General features: G+C 41.5%; 1 protein-coding gene across 3 annotated transcripts in view; it reads right to left on the bottom strand.

Annotated features, from left to right (window-relative positions):
• Positions 1-13,696, bottom strand: part of PFKP (phosphofructokinase, platelet) — a 56,747-nt gene extending 43,051 nt beyond the window's left edge. The window contains exons 1-2 of one of the 3 annotated variants that reach the window (XM_077151888.1): positions 13,458-13,696; positions 3,986-4,059 (exon numbers count right to left, since the gene is read on the bottom strand). In XM_077151888.1, the coding sequence (XP_077008003.1) occupies positions 3,986-4,059; positions 13,458-13,563 (180 nt within the window). In that variant the 5' untranslated portion in view covers positions 13,564-13,696. The remainder of the gene's footprint in view (positions 1-3,985; positions 4,060-13,457) is intronic. The other 2 variants (XM_077151887.1, XM_077151886.1) reach the window with 2 other exon arrangements.
• Positions 13,697-17,801: the final 4,105 nt, after the last annotated feature.

Raw genomic sequence — 17,801 nt, 5'->3', positions numbered from 1 at the left:
TCCTAGAATAAGCTGAGACTCGGCATCAAGGGATTGAGAAAACCTTCTCGACCAAAAGGTGAAAGAGTGAAATGAGGCAAAATAAAGTGTCCATGGCTGAGACATTCCAAACAGAGTCGAGAGGTTATCCTGGAGGTTATTCTTACGCATTAAATCGATATCATCTTGTTAGTCAAGATGTAATGGAGAGGCTGGAGGGAACTGCCAGAAAATGTAGAGCTGTGTTCCAGTAGCCATGTCTCTTGAAGATGATTGTATAATGATATAGCTTTCACAATGTGACTGTGTGATTGTGAAAACCTTGTGTCTGATGCTCCTTTTATCTACCTTATCAACAGACGAGTAAAACATATGATATAAAAATAAATAATAGGGGGAACAAATGTTAAAATTAAATTTAGATTGAAATGCTAGTGATCAATGAAAGGAAGGAGTAAGGGGTATGGTATGTATGAACTTTTTTCTGTTTTCTTTTTCTGAATAGATGCAAATGCTTCAAGAAATGATCATGATGATGAATATGCAACTACGTGGTGATGTTGTGAATTACTGATTACATATGTAGAAAGGAATGATCAAAAGTTAAGAATGTTTGCGTTTGTTTGGTGTTTTTTGGTATTTTTTTAAAAATAAAAAACTAATAAAAAACAAAACAAAACAAAAACCATGTTCACTTCTTAGGATCTGCTATCACGTGAGTGCATGACATTATCTCCTAAGAACTAAGGCACCATGCAGACCGCAGCCCCCACCCCCCCACAGAAAATAGGAAAGGCAGGGGAAACTAAAACGAGTGTGCACATTCATTCTCTTCAGCAACAGCAGAAAAAAACATCCAAGTAGTTACAGGTGAAAGAATATTTTGGATAGCTGTATGCAAACTCAAAACGCAAATAGGAAGGAGAAGAGGTAAAAAAAAATTGTGAAGCCTAATGTGCTTATTCCACGTCGATGAACAAAGGACAGTCAGCCTGCATGGCTGGGATCCAAGAAAGGAGACTCACAAGGGCAATTTGATTTAAAACAAGATCCAGGAAATGCCTACCCAACCAAAAGCAGGAAAGGAAATGTTACAGAATATGGTCTTGGTGGCTAAAAGATTTCAAATAGAGTTGAGAGGCTATTCTGCAGGTTACTCTTGAGCAAGCTTCAGCAAGACATTGCTAATTGCCATGGTATGCCAAGCTCCAGCTAATAGTATTCCTGAAAACCCTAAAGAATACCCAGGGCTCTACTGAGACTCTATAAAAGTTGCACACACAAAGTTTAGTTTTCAGAAACCTAAAACCTCCAGATGGTTCCTAGGCCACATAAGCCCTGAAATCCAGAGTTACCAGTCTCTCCAGTTGCAACCCCTTATCCCATTATGTTGACACCCCTTTCAACATGATGAAGTCAGAATGGTCATTGCCCAAATAACCCTAAAGATTGGGAGAAGGATCAGAGGAAAAGGAGGAGTAGTAAGTACCAGAGAATTTAGGATTTAACAAATGATTATGACTGCTGAATTATTATATTTTTCTTTCTTTATTAGTTCCCAGTGTCTTAGAGCAGCTAGAAGGAAAAACCTGAAATTATGGAACCTTAATCCATACCATACTTTGAAAATTGTTCTATAACTACTTGTTAAAATGTACTTTGAAATTTATCATGTTTTGTATTTGTTGTATTTCACAATAAAAAAATGTTAAAACAAAAAAAAGACCCAAATATAAAATGACCAAAAATAGTCTGGAAATGCTTTGATTAGAGGACATTTTTAAATTATCCAAACCAGATTAAAAAAAATAAACAAAAACCATAGAACTGCAATTCTTAAAAAGCAAAGCAAACCATAAGGGAGAAAAATCTTTCCGACAAATGAGAGAGCAGGCCACAGTGGCTCAGCAGGCAGAGTTCTCGCCTGCCATGCCAGAGACCCAGGCTCAATTCCTAGTGCCTGCCCACGCCAAAAAAAAAGACAAATGAGAGCTTCAATTAGACATTGCTACTTCTCAAAACTTGCCAAACCCTGACCAAACCATTCTGGCCAATCCTAAAGAACACCTAGGACGTTATAGAAGATTCTACAAAGGTTCTATGCACTAGAGTAACTTGCCAGAAACCTACAACCTCAGAAACCTACCACTTACAGATGGGTCCATGGACCAGATAAGTCCTGAAATGCAGAGGGGACAGCCTCTCCAGAACATCAACTAGTTCCAGTCCCCTATCCCATATTATTATTGACAGCCCCTTTCTACATGAAAAGTTAGAATAGGCATAGCCCAAATACCCCTAAAGAGTGGGAAAAAGATCAAAGGTGATGGTGGTGTTATACAGAGAAGGTAAGGTTTAACACAAACAGGTACGATTGCTGCATCATTATATTGATATTTTTTTTAGTCACCAATACCTCGAGCAGCTAGAAGTAAAAACCTAAAATTGTGGAATTGTAACCCGTATCAAACTCGGAAATCTGTTCTACAACTAATTGTTGCGATATGCTTTAAAATTTATTGCTTTGTTGTATATATGTTACATAATTTTTCACACATACACAAAAAAAATCAATTGGGATGATAAATGCACAGCTAAAAAAATTAAAATAAAATAAAAAAGACAAATGAGCAAAGAATAAGAACAGCCATTTCACAAAGAGGGAAATAACTTAGCAAAGAAACATGAATATATGTTCAATCTCTCAGTAGTCAGACAGATGCTGTCTCCCGCATGATGGACGGGGATTTGGGGACACAATGGCTCTTCTGTACACTGGTGGGGATTGGGAGCTTTCAGAAAGCACTTCGGCGAGACACATCCAGATTCATTATAATGATCATCCCTTTTAGCTCAGTAACGCCATAACTTGGGATCCAAGAAATGATACAAAGTATTGAATATGCTTGAAATATTAATATAGATTTTGCAATGCTATGATAGCTGAAAACTGTAATAGTTCAATGATTATGGGAATGGTCAAGAAAATAAATGGTCAAATAAATGATGAGACATTATTTTGACAGAGTATCATATAGATATTAAAATTGATAGTTGTGGAATCTGTGTGACGGAAAATATTCATAATGTAATGGTAGATAAAAATCTAGTACATGAAATATAAATTGCTAAAGTTTTGATTATGTACATATCTCCTTCCAGGCTCATACCTATATAATACTGAAAAGAATTGAACTAAGAAACTAACACTGATTTTGGAGGAATTAAATGATTTAAAAATATATTTTCTTCTTTCCATTTTTAAGGCTTTTATTATGCCTTGTAAACTTAAAAATGATACATCAGTTATTTTTTCCTAATAGTTTTTGAAATAAATGATGTGGTCCAAACTATATTGGTAACCTACCTTCCCCCCTCCTCCAATCAAATCTACTTACCCCTAGCTTGTAACAACATAAAAAGTAGGAGATAAGGAGTCATACCTGCTATTTTGTTTCAAAGTCTAATAACAGGTATTAGAGAGTTGGTTTTGGTTTCACATTAACGAGGCAGAGCTCAAACAAGCTCAGTTTCCCACCCTTTCATTTATCTTAATGTTTATTCAAGTTCAGTCCACATTTTAAATAAATATGCCACTTCTATAGGAATAAGAGCTACAAATAAATACAACCTATTTGAGATTTTTAATCCCATAACTCTAAACCAGTAAACTGTTATCAAAGTAGATTTTTGTGCTATACCTCTTCTCTTCTCTCCTCTCATTTCCTAACAAATCTCCATAGTGATCGTAAACTCCAAGGTAAAATTCTCCCAGAACCAGGCTCATCTATCTGCTCCTGCAAAACAATCTGGGTTACAGGACCTGGGTATTCCTAATTAGCTGTTTAAGTTTACCCAGTAGCACTGTTATCCAGCACTCAGGCTATCACAAGAAGCCGGGGAAGGCAATTGTGAAAGCACTCTGCAGACTGGGAGGCCCTGAATAAATGCAAGGAACTCATTTTCTGAGTGTTAGAGAAAGAATGAATGCAGAACAAAAACTGACCTCATAGATAAAATACACTTTGGCTCCCACGTATATCCCCATGCGCACCACGGCACGAACTGCAGCATTCATGCCTGAGAAAGAAACAGGAATAAGAGTTAAGTGACTTTGGGTTTAAACTGAACTAGATTGCAATTTCAGCTCTGCCATTAATTAACTGTGACCTTCAGTAAATTGCATACATACTCTTAACCCTCAATTTCCTACTATGACAGATGAGCCTAAACATATCTCCAGGATTAATGTAAGGGTTAAGAGTAACAATAGATATATATATACCACAGCATCTGGCATTTTGAGGGCTCATCAATCATTAAACATCATTAGAAAAGTGCCCATACCACTTTAGTTTAGAGTAGCTTACTGCCATCAAGAGTCAGTACCCTCAATTTGGTACGAATCTGCAGGCAACCACACCCAATTGCAAAACAACATAGAGGATAAGTGTCTATTGATATTTGCTAAATTCAAAGAAAAAAATACTGAAAAGGATAACCAGTCTGTGATTTGAGGAGAGGAAAAACAATATTTCATCACCATTCACCATGGGCAAAAAAAATATTCACACAATGGCCTTAAATACAAAATAAATCATGTATTTTATTTGGAAAAAAGGTTAAGCTATACCAGCAAACTATAATCACACGTAATCAAATAAAATCTAGGACATTTTTCATACTTTCCCAGAGCACTTTTACTTAAAAGAAGGTAAAGACAGTTTCTTATTCAGACTTGGTTATTTGTATAAAAAATTGTAATGAGTTATTGGTTAATTAGTGGCTGTCTCACAAGGATAAACTCACCAATTCCAAATATAATACATAATTTTATCCCGATAATTTTTTCCTTTTCCAATGTTCTCTCTTGCTGAAAAGCACAACTTTATTTTCTGTCACTTGTTTCAGATACCACTAATATCCTAGTTATCTCTTGCTCATAAAACTGAAATCTTATCCTGATATTTCTCCCCAAATCTGGTTGTCTCCCTCTAACATTATCCATACCACGAGCAGATGATTCAAACACCTTTTTCCCTTTTGGTTGTTATTATTCAAATTGATAAGTGCACTCACTAAAAAAAATACTGAAAAAGTTAATAATAGCCTATTTCCTTCTTTCTAATTGACCCTCTCCCCTTAAGTACCTATTGAAAATTCAGTTTTATATTATTAGTATTGTTTTTGTCCTATGTGCAGTTTTACACTCAGCAGTGTGTTTGAGATGTTTCTATATTAGCATCCATCTTCTTTTCCTAAAATGCAAATATGACAATGTCATGAGTGCATGAACTGACCTTTAATTCCTAACTGACTGAATGAAGACTTTTTAAAAATCCCTCCCAAAAGAGTCTATGATTCTAGGACTTTATTCGATGATCACTGTAATTGATAAATTACCCTCCAAATATTTAAATAGTATAGGCATTAGGTGGTAAAGAAGCACAATTAATTCCCAACTTACTATCGTTTGTTCTGCCTTGCTCCCCATTGTCCTTTCTGAAGACCTCATTTCCTTGGGGTTACTCATAAAGGCATTTTATATATTTATTACATTTTAGAAAATGTAAGTGGATTAAAAAATAGTGGAATGGGTCCCGGGTCCAGATAAGTCCTGACACTCCAGCTTCTCCAGAACATCAGATAGTTCCATCTCCCTACCCCATATCAGTGACAGACCCTTCCAATATCAAAAATTTAGAACTACCATAGCCCAAACAACCCCAATGAGAGGTATGGAAAGATCAAAGGTGATGGTGGAATTATACACAGAAGATTGGACTTAACAAATGAATATGAATGCTGAATCATTAAATTGATATCTCTTTTAGTCTCCAGTATTTTAGAAAAGCTAGAAGTAAAAACCTAAAATTGTGAAATTAGGACCCATGTCAAAGTCTAAAATATGTTCTACAACTAATTGTGCTGTGCTTGGAAATTTATAGCTTTTTTTTTGTATATATGTTATTGTTCACAAAAAAAAGAAGGAAAAAAGTCAATTGGGATGATAAAGTATTTAAGCCCGCTAGCCTCCTATATTCTGGAGCAGCTAGAAGGAAAAATATGAGAGGACCGTATGGTAGCCCATGACAAACTCTAGGATCTATCCTGTAATTGCTTTTTGAAGAGTAATTTTAAAACTATTGCTTTTTTATTTCTTTGCTTTGAATATATGTTATACTATACAATAAAAAAAAAAAAGTTAAAAAAAAAAATAGTGGAAGGCAAAACCTGAAAAGCAGAGCATGGTACAGGAGGTTCCTATGCAGAATGAAAACATAAGCCAATGCTGATCTCTGCCCCACAAGGTTTGTACATCTTCACACCAGCCTCACATCTGACCAATGCCTCTTTTAGGTTAACCTGTCTTCTCTGGGAAAATAGCACTATTACACCAATGCATCCAAGCCTGCACCCTTCCTCTGGGGAGTACGGTAAAAGGCAGATTGCTGGGCCCTCCCCCAGAGTTTTTCATTCAGTAGGGTGGGAATGGGATTAAGAGTCGCCTTTCTAATTTCCCAGGTGACAGGGACCAGGCTTTGAGATTGCACAGCTCTCAGCATTAAAAGGTTGGTACTCACTTGCAAGTCAGTATAACAAAGTTGCTTCCATTCCCTGTGCACCTCCAGCCCCAGTAGCTAAGGAGCTAGTAGCCCTCTGATCCCATCTAGACTGGAGGTATCTTACAGATAACAGCTATGGTTCCCTGAGCCTCACTGTGAATTCTCACAGGAAGCCTGCCGAGGTAGTAATTTCACCCTGGAGAGGGCAAAGTTGAGGCTCTGAGAAACTGATTAACTGAAGGTAACAAAATTAATACACGTGGAGCTGAATTTGAAATCCTAGTTTTTAGTACTTTACTTTTCAACTTAAAAAACTTTCTAATTTCCTCGATTGCAATGACAGTGTATTAAAATGACCAAAAGAAACTTTTAACAATTTAAAGGCCCATTTGACCCCAGACTTTTATTTGTTTGGGAGTGGGGCCTGTTTCTGTCTCTCTATATGAACTTGAATGTATAACCACCGAGAACTGCTGCTGCCTTGGGCTGGTCCCGTAAGTGGAAGTATTCTGAGGAAGACAGGCAGGACAACGGAGGGAAAAAACAAATGACTAGGATTAAGACATGGGTCCTTTCAATTTAAAGTTTCACAATTGAATGGGTGACCACTGTCTGTTTTATAATTTTGCTCAGAACTGTCCTTGGGCTCAACAACCCATCTATTTGGAGCCTTAGTTCAGGCAGCATAGTTAGGTTAACTTGTTGGGTTGGGTTTTGGGGGGTTGTTTAATTTCGTTTGTTTGGTAGACTCAGCTGGGAATCCAGACAACTTTTATAATTATTCTGAAGGGAAAAGGCAACACTGTTACCAGGCAAAAATTTTAATACTTGGGAAGTAATTCCGAATTACTCAAAATTTAGAAAATTTTGAAATAGCTTCTTCAAATTTGAACTATGGAAAAATCCTAAACTAAACCTCGGCCATTAGGAAATGTACAATGTTCTTATGTGAACCCAAAATAAAACTTTGAAAAACTTAGGGAACATTTATTTGGGAAATATGTGATAAGTATTTAGGTATACTAACAAGCATATATAACTAAATTATTTTCTTTTATATTATATATTCTAAAGCAGCTTCTTGCTAAATCATAATACAGTAAATACAGTCACTAAGATCAACTTAATGCTTAAACTGTACAGAGTTTGTATTTGAGATGACAGAAACGTTTTGGTAATGGAGAAGCTTCTCTTTTAACATTTTGAGACCTGGATAAAAAAAATCCTAAGGAAAATCTTGTCAATCAAAGTTATCCCTGTGAATCAAAGTTATCAAGCTGGGAGCCTCTCTCTGCCTCATGTACTATCTAGAGTACCTTGCCTTGTGTTAAGGCTGGTGCCAAACTTGAGAGAAATCTGTAAGGTGCTATTTGTTCATTCATTCATTGAATAGATATGGATTGTGGGCCTACTCTTTACCAGGTGCTGTTGGGATGCACCAAAGACAAAATGGACAAAGATGCTGGCCCTGGTAGAGTTCAATAGTCAATAAACAAAAAGTAAGTATATTATGCCTAATAGTAGATGGTGATAGAAGTACTATGGAAAAAAATGAAAAAGGGGATTAGGTATGTAGAGGGTAGAGAGAAGGGTGGTAATCACAAATGGCAAGCTGACAGTAGGCCTCTTTGAAAAGTGAAAACTGAGAACAGAATTGAAGGTGAGGGAAATTAACCAAGCAGACATTTGGGAAAGCACACTCCAAAAAATAAATAAATAATAACAGCTTAAGCCAAGCAAAGGCCCTAAAGTGGAATGCGCCTGACAAACACTGTGTTTCAAAGCCCACTGCAAATCTTGACAAGCAGAATGCCACTGTCAGTGGCCCTAAGCACATAAGAAACTTTAACATAAACATGCATACACTGGTCTTTTAAATAGAAGCAGTTTCATACCATACATTGCTCTAGAAATGTATGTCCATCAGGGGAGCCAGTACCCTAGGTTCTTGTCCAAAGCGAAATACACTGTGTTAGACACACATTAGAATTCAAAGGCTTAGTATGGGGGAAAAAAAAGAGGATAAAGTATCTCTTTAATATTTACTTTGGTTATGTAATGAAATATTGGGTTAAATAAAATATTTTTAAATACTCACTGCCTTTCTTCCTGTGGCAACAGAAGAATTTCAATTTCAGGCAAAATCCTCTCTATATAAAATAAATCCTACCCCCTGTCCTAATCAAGCTCCTCAATTCTTCAAGGCCCACTCTCTCCTGAACCATCAGTTTTCTCTCCACAGAAGTGTTCCTATGAGCGTATGTACATGCTGTCATCTACCCCAGCTCCACTCCCACAGAGGCTCTCCATCTAGGCTCCTGTTATCTCACCCTTAAAGTAGACTTCCTAAACTCAGGGTTTCTACTTCCTCACTTCTCTTGCTCAAGCTTTTCTTTGCACCGCTCCACAAAGTGGTAGACAATAATCTCCACGCTGCTTCCCAACTCACATCATGTAAAATCCAGGTCCTTGCAATGGCTACCACTGCCCCCATACCTCTCTCAGTGTTGTTGCCCACCACTCTCACCCATCCCTCACCCCTTCTATCTACACCACTTGAAATTCCTCTTAGAAGCCAAACAGGTTCCAACTCTCTGGCCTTTACACTCTGTTTCCTGCGGGCTCACTCTCTGATCCCCTTCAGGTATCAGGTCAAAGCAGAATCTCAGGTTTCAGAAACTGCAAAATCAGAACCTCAAGTGAGTCAAATGCACAAAGTGACTCAGTAGCTCATGAGCCCCTTAGAGGTAGAGCTCCTGGAGAGACCCAGAGCAAACCTGCTTTTATGTCTTTTGTACATTCCACCTTGGCCTGAAGAATTTCACTGAAGAAAAGGGCTAAGGGAGGGAGAAAGCAGGGAAGGGATTAGGGTGGAGAAGACAGATGATGAAATTCAATCCCCTCATTTTACAAATGAAAAATCTGTGCCACTGTCAAAAGACCAAGACCTGAAGTCTTTTAATTCTCAGTACACTGCTCTTGCTGGATACCATTTGGTTCCTTATATCCTGACAGTTACAATTACTGTAATTCTGAACAAACTAAGTACATGGTGATAAAGAAGCACAGAATTGAAGGCAGTGAGAGGAAAAATTGGAGCCTCCAAGAAGATATTTTTTGATTAAAAAAAGTAACACTATACCAAGCTTGTTGAAAAAGGTGACTCAAAAAGCAATGCAACAACGTTTCTTCCTCTATCCCATCTCAAAATAGAATTTTATCATAATTTCACAATTAGAACGTTCAACATTTCAATTTAGGATTAGAAATTTACCCTAAAATTAAGACTTGACTAGGTTCTCCTTTTAGTCACAAGCAAAATTCTTCTATCCCAGGATATATCTATATCCCTGCTATAATTTAGAATCAAGATAAAATGGTAAAAGAAGAGAGTCAAAATAGATACAGACATTTAGAATAGGCTTTTCCTGAAAATAAGTCTGTGGTTTATAAGACTAGAGTCTCTGAACCCATCTTAAGGGAACTTTCTCAGAAAGAAATACATCTACACAAACAGGTCTAAGATAATATCACAGCAGGAAATGGCCGTTTACATACAGCCTTAAAAAAAGAGAGAGAGAGAGAGAGAGAGACTCAATGGCCCTGGCACTGTAAAGCTACTAAAACTATGCAACATTTTAGTTTTCCTTTAAATTCTAGTGGAGTCACAGTAAAGAACTTGAATATTTCACATCTTACACACCACTCCAGCATTTCTGTAAAATAACTGGAAAAAAACAAAGAATACATGACTTGAAAACCTTGCACATTGCTTTCTTGGAGACCGGTCTTAATCTTTTACCTTAATTTCAAATTAAATTTTGAATGTGTTTTTTTTCCCTAAGTGCTAATAATATAAAATTTACAAAGTTTTTTTTTTTAAATGCAATTACTTTTTTCCTTCAGGAATGTTGTTTGGATTGCTTGAGTTTAAAACTTGCAACTCTTCATACCTGTTGTAATATTCTGAACAAATCTGTATGATGAAAGAAATAAGAAAAGATAGTAAAACAAAATAGCTTGATGTGACAAGGTCCGCCAGGTGACTACAAAGGCAGAGATTGAAGTATGCAACTGCAAGCCAAGATGCCAAGGATTTGCTGGCTAGAAACTAGAAAGAGGCAAAGAAGGGGGTCTCCTCTACAGGTTTCAAAGGGAATATAGGTCTCCTGACACCTTCCATTCAGACTTCTAGCCTCCAAAGCTGTAGGATAATAAACTCTTTTAAGCCACTTTAGGTTGTGGTAACCTGACACAGCAGCCCTAGGAAACTAATAGGGTTTTTGACGCCACTGGTTGCTTGGAAGAGACATCTCACATTAATCTGAGGCTATACCAATCTAGCAAACTACTGATATAATTTTGGTTTTCAAAGTCTCCTTTTCCACTGAGAAGAGGTATTGACTTACTGAGCTGTATTTTTAACTCCCCCACAAGTGGCAGAAACAGGATAAGCAACAAAGAAAATGGTGATTCTGTCCCTTGCGCCATATCTCCCAGGTTTGTACATGAACTACCAGGTATCATAACTTTTACACCAGGATTTTAAAAACATGACCCATAAGTATTCCCCTCTCCCCCCAAGGGACCTAACTCTAAACCACCCTTGAAACCTTGACCTTGCCACTCTGGTGGCTTGGGATCAATTCCTCTTCCTTTGTCAACATGCTACTAATTTTCAGGACCCAAGATAAGATTCATTCAAGGAGCTTCCAAATTTGTCCTTCTTGATGATTCCGGAGACATATGCTTTGACAGAGGAGCCACTCTTTAGTCCCAGCCAGATTCTGGATTCTGCCCCAACCCACCCATGCATTCACATCGCAAGACCTTTATTTAAATAACTTGGTAATGAGGTATCTCCTATTTCGCTCTTATTTTCCCAATTCTGGCCTTCGTTTTATCACAGTATTTTCTTTCTCTAGGAAACCAACCCTCCCGGAGTGACGTTTATATTGAAGAGTGCTAGGATAACTACATGAGACCACCACTGCTTGATTTGGATAGAACTGTCCTGGGTGGGGCGAGGTTACTGGCTGGGCGATTTAGCACCCCTTAAGAGAACGAAGAACGTCTTGCACTGGACCAGGGGAGAGCCAGCTTCCCCGCTCTGTCCCGGGCTTCTGGTGCTCTCATCCGAGGGTGCTGTGAGGACTTGGGGGCAGGCCATCACCGCGAACCCTCCCCACTGTGCCTAGAGGCAGTCTTCGCCTGCCCGGGAACAAGCATGAGAAGCCTGCTGTCACGGCTGGGGGGGCGGGGAAGTGGGGCGGGGTGGTGATGAGGAAGAGGCGGCACCACGACGACGACTGGCCGGGCATCACGTAGGCACACGGCGGCAGGGGAGGAGCCGCAGGTTCACAACACCCACAACCTGTCGCCACCACGAGGCCGGCTGCCCGGCTTTCTCGTCCCGCCAAGGCCCTTTCTCAAGGGCAAAGGAAAGGTCACCGGCCAAGGGTGGGGGGAAAGTCAAGGGCACTGAGTAAAGGCTGGGATGGGAAAAGCTCAGTTCATCTCTTGAATATCTCTCCATGGTGTGTGGTCTTGAAAAAAAAAAAAAAGTGACCATCAGAGCCTTCTCAATTCGTCTGGGACAAGGAAACGAAAAGAAGGAGAAAAAAAAAAGGTGTCGTGGAATCCTGTAGCCTGAGCAATCATTAAGGCACGGAGTGACTGCAAGAGAAAGAGTGCATTCATTGCCTGGAAGACTTTGATCGGCTCTACAGCTGTTGGCTCCGCCACTAACTAGGGGCTCACCTTGGCCCAGGAAATCACGTCTCTCGGGAACCTCAGTGCTCCCACGTCCAAAATGAGCGAGAAGGACCCGAGGGTGCGTTCACGCCCGACAGCGGGGTTCTAAGCCTGCCGGTGTGGCCCTGTCACTCCTCCTTTTAAAATGTTAAATTCACTTTTCCCGTGCCTTCTGCGAAATCAGCCTATAGGATTGGGGAAAAGGGCGGGTGGGGCACCGCCAGACTCCGCACCTCGAGCGCTGGTGACGTCCCGGGGTTTCCCTGGGCTTCCTGCCTCCGCAGTTGGGAAATCTTTCCCAACGAGGGGACGCTGGGAGAGACAGGGCCTGGTGATTCATTTGAATTTTCAGTTTTGTCACGCACCGGAAGGGGACAGGAGTTAGCGGGAAAAAAAAAAAGCCTTTTAAAAAGTCTCTCAATCGAAACGCGCAGTGGTCTCAGGCCGCCAGAGGTAACACCGCAGCGGGGACCCCACCGCGCCTCCCCGCGAGCCAAGCCCTCGCCGCGGCCCCTGCAATGCAGCACCACAGCCCACTCCCCGCCCCGCGCCGGGGAGGATGCGAATCCGCAGGAGGAGCCGCCCGGGAGCAATCCTTTTTTTTTTTCTCTTTTTTGCTATTACATTTCGGGAGAGGCGGAGGGACGTAAAGGTGCAAAGACAGAACTGACGGTGGAAGTTGCGGCATCGGGAGCGGCCGCGGTCCGGAAAGAGCTGTGGATACACCGCGGAGGGGCTGCCCGGCTTTCATTACACGACTCAGGCGTAGAATGACCTTCTACGGCGGTTCAGGCGACCCAACCGCCCATCTCGATTTTTAAAAAGTGGAGTGGAAAGCTGATTCTTCACAGAAAAAATAAATGATCCTTCCACCGTGCCCCTTACCCACCCCACCCACCTCAGTGACTCCTGAGGCTCCACTGCCAGCTCCCGTCCCCCCAACAGGTAGCACTGCTAGTCCCTGGCGTTAGAGCTTCTTTCCGGGCGTCCCCACCCACCTTCCCACCCCACTGCTCCAGCTCGGGGCCGCCAGCTGCATCTCCCCTGGGGATCTGGGTGCAGCCTCCCCGCCCTGCCCTCATCTCCGGCCTCCTCCTTCCCTGGGTGCCATCCACACGCGAGGACCGGGGGGAGGCGTTTACTTATTTATTCATTCACCTTGGGCATCCCCGCCGCTGGTCAGCACTCCGATGGCTTTGCCGGCGCCGGAGAGAGGTTCCAGGAACTTCTTTAAGGCCCCTCGGGGTGTAGTGGGGGGATCCATGATGAGAATGGCGGGGCGCCGAGAGACCCCTGGCTCACTAGAGGATGCGCAGCAGCTCGACCCCGCCCGGACGCAGCTCCGGTACGGACTCCGGGAACTGCCGAGGCGCCAGCTCTGGCCGCTGCCGCCTTTAGAGCCGCGCGGCCGCCCTCCTCCCGGGCTCGGCCCTGATCGCCAATGGGCGGCGGCGCGCACGAATGATCGCGACGCGAAGAGGATGTCGGCCAATCCTGCCCTCGGGGGCGGGCTGAGCGCGCCGGGCGCGCGGCAGGTTCGGGACAGGAACGCAGGTGGCGGCGTGCGGAGGCGCGGCGACCACGGCGGACACGCAGCCGGGGGTCTGGAAGCCTCGCCGCGAGCTCCGCCCCCTTCCCGACGGTTGGGAGGGGGAAACCCAACGGCAGATGAGGCGTGAGTCCAGTTCCTGGAGGGACTCCCAGCCGGGAGGCGGACGTTCGCGCGCCGTGGGGCGCCCTGGTCTCTTCCTCTTTGCCTCCCCAGATTTCAACTCCCGGCCTGAGGTCGCGGAGAAAGGAAGTGAGAGCTGCTTCTCAAGTTGATGGGAAAACGTGGGCGTCGCTAGCTGGGCGATGAGGGAAGCCTTCATTTCCCCTGTCGCCACTGGAGTTCTGGCGCATCATTGGCTGCCATAGCCCTGCACTTGTTGAAGAGAAGGAAATTGAACGTAGCTTGACAACGGGGAGCGATCTTTAGCGATTCCTCCAGCCCAAGTCTGCTGGTACCCCGCAGAGGCTGGAGAATCCGAATGGGGCGGGGAAGTAAGGGTGGGGAAGTATGGGTGGGGAGTTTGGATAGAAAAGACTTGGCCACCTAGCTAGACACTAGTGCTTACCTAAGAATCCCTTCTTAGTCCTGTTTTCTCTGACAGCCCTACTGGGAAACTCCAAATGTCAAAATATTCATATCCAATATGTGGGGTAATGGATTAACAAGCTGAATTTTAATAAGCTGCATCTATGCGCAAGTTAACGTGCTGTGAGTATACACATGTATCCCTCCCTTAAAGAACATGGTCTACTGAGGCACACTCGTTGCAGCTGTTTTCAGTGGTTAGCCAGAGAAACGATTTTCCTCCAGCTCATCTCTCTCAAACCCAGAACATTGAAAAGCTGTTGTAAAAGAGGAAAAAATAAATGTCATGGACAAGCTACCCACTGAGTGATTTGGTCTTTCCCCTCGGCTAGATTTACTGAATCAATTCCTAAACCCAGATGATCCTCAGAATCGCGTGGGCTTTTTTTTTTTCCAGGCTCCACCCAAAACCACTGCAGTCGAATTTCTGGGTGTGCGTCCAAGGGATATGTATTTTTAACAAGCTAGTTTTTTTCTGATGAGTGCAAAGTTTTAAGAGCCACTGCTTTAATGGATTGAAGCTGGAGCAGGTTGAGTAATGATGAGTAGAACATTGGGTGGTTAAAAGATGGCATCGCTGCTGGTCTTTGCTTTTCTCAGCTCATGATAGCTGAAGCCGGGTTCTCAGGATCTTTGCCCACAGAGGTCCAGTGAGCCCATGCTCCAGTACTTTGCTGTTAGAATCAGAGCACTATACCTCCATCCCTTTCTAGAGCAGCTTGCACTTTAAAATATTCGTGCATGCTAAATTTTATCTTATCCAAATGCCTTTTATCTTTTTATAAAATTTATACTTTTGTCACTTAAGGGTAGAGATTGGTTGTTATCAAATTGTCTGTCATTTAGAAAACAATAGATACAATTCAACAGTCCAAACATGAAGATGGCTTAACTATGGTAAAAATATATAATGGAATGATATTCAGTTGCTATTAAGCTTATGAAGATTAGTATCTGTTGGCATGGAAATATGTTCAGGATATATTAATAAATGAAAAAAAGAATCAGACTTAGAAATAATGTGAACATATGTATGCTTAGGTATGTATGTGTGAAGTTAGGGAATTTTATTCCCCTTCTCTTGCTAATTGTGTGTATTATCATTTTACTTCCAATGAAGCATTGTTTTTCTAATAAAAGTTATAATTAAAAAATAATAACATCTGGAATTGTCAGGCCTCTAATGCTATGTACTTTTAAAAAAGATTGTCTGTATATGAAACAGAGTTGTGGTTCAGATATTTAATTGATCATTTTCCCCCCAACTTCTCTCAAGTACTTTGACCCATTGCCCTGTTTATCAGATTATTAATAAAGCTACAGCCAACACAGCAAGACATAGGCATCTCTGTAATAATTACTCAACTGGATATAATTTTTTAGACTTTGGCCTTACAAAGTAATTCTCTAGTTCAAGAGTGGAAAATTACATACTGTAATTACTATATAGCTTACATCCAGGAAAGCAGGGTATGCGTATTAGTTCTCTACTTCTGCCTAAGACATTACTCTAAAACTTAGTGGCTTATATGAACACATTTGTTATATCATAATTTCTATGGGCAAGGAATTCAAGCATGGTTTATCTGGATCCTCTGTCTCCCCATCTCTCACAAGTCCACAACAGGGTGTTGCCACAGGGTCTGACATTTCATATGAAGATTCACCAGGGGAAGAATCTGCTCCTGAGCTCATTCGCACAGTTGCTGGCAGAATTCAGTTTCTTGGGGCGATTTGGCTGAGGCCTTAGTTCTTTACTGGTTTTTGACCAGAGGCTTCTGTCAGTTGTGCCAGGTGGCCTTCCCCGTCAGAGCAAGGATATGCTAAAAGCCAGGGACAGAAAGAATTCCAGGAGAAACAATTCACAATCTTTTGTAACCTAGTGTCGGAAGAGACATTCCATCACTTTTTAAAATATTTTTATTGTGAAATATAGCATGTAACAAAAATTTTCAAAGTACATTTTAACAAGTAATTACAGAATAGATTCCAAAGTTTGGTATGGTTACTGTTTTGGTTTGTTAATGCTGCCAGAATGCAATACAGTAGAAATGGAATGGATTTTAAAAAGATAATTTATTAAGTTACAAGTTTACAGATCTAAGGCTATAAAAATGTCCAACCTAAGGCATCCAAAGAAAGATACCTTGACTCAAGAAGGCCAATATATGTCACAGGGGGAGGCATGTGGCTGGCATCTGCTGGTCCTTGTTCCTGGTTCCATTGCTTCCAGCTTCTGATGCCCATCGTTTCCTCTCTAAGTATCTGTGAGCCTTCACTTAGCTCCTCCAGGACACAACTCTGGGTTCTGACTTACTTAGTATCTTATAGAAAGTCACATGGCAATGCCTGCTGGGCACTGCATCTCCAAACGTCTTTGTCTAGGTGTCTCCTCTCTTTAGTCAGCATGCCAAGCATCTCCAGATAGCTGCATCTCTGTCTGCTCAGTTGCTTCTGAGGTTTCTCCAAAATGTCTCCCCTTTTAAAGGACTCCAGTCAACTAATCAAGACCCACCTTGGATGGGCAGAGTCACATCTTGTAATCAGGTCACACCCACAATTGAGCAGCCATATCTCCATGGAGATAATACAATCAGGATGTCACAACCAGGGTTGAGTAGATCAATCTCCATGGAAACAATCTAATTAAAGGCTTCCACCCTACAATATTGATTAGAATTAAAGGATATGGCATTTCTGGGCCAGACAACACTTTCAAACTAGCACAGTTACCATTCCACATTTTCAGGTTTTCCTTCTAGCTGCTCCAAAACACTCAAAGCTATAAAAGAAATATCTTTGCAGTGATTCAACAGTCATAATCATTTGCTAAATCCTATCTTTGTTATAACTCCTCCTTCTTTGATCCTACTCCCAATCTATAGAGGTCTTTGGGTTATGCCCAATCTAACTTTTTCATGTTGAAAAGGGTGTCAGCGATATAGGAGTTAATATTCTAATGAAGAGACTGGCCCCTCTGGGTTTCTTATCTGGCCTAGGAACCTTCTGTGGGTTATAGGTTTCAGGAAAGTAAATTAAGTACATGAAACTTTTGTAGAGTCTCAGTTAGAGCTCTAGGTGTTTTTTAGGGTTAACAGGAACGATGTATTCAGGGAATGGCAAACCATGGCAATTAAAATATCTAGCTGAAGCTTGCATAAGAGTGGCCTCCAGAATTGTCTCTCAACTCCATTTGAGCTCTCTTGGCCACTGATATCTAATTGTGTTACATTTCTTTCCACCCTTTTAGTCCTGAAGGCACTGTTGATCCCTCGGTGCCAGGGCTAGGCTTGTCCCTGGGAGTCAAGCTCCCCATCGTCAGGGAGTCTTTCACCTTGAATGTCTTGTCCCTCATGGGGGGAGGG

This window comes from Tamandua tetradactyla, chromosome 1 (assembly GCF_023851605.1).
Source record: "Tamandua tetradactyla isolate mTamTet1 chromosome 1, mTamTet1.pri, whole genome shotgun sequence".
Classification (NCBI taxonomy): Eukaryota; Metazoa; Chordata; class Mammalia; order Pilosa; family Myrmecophagidae; genus Tamandua; species Tamandua tetradactyla.
This window is presented reverse-complemented; position numbering and strand designations above follow the sequence as displayed.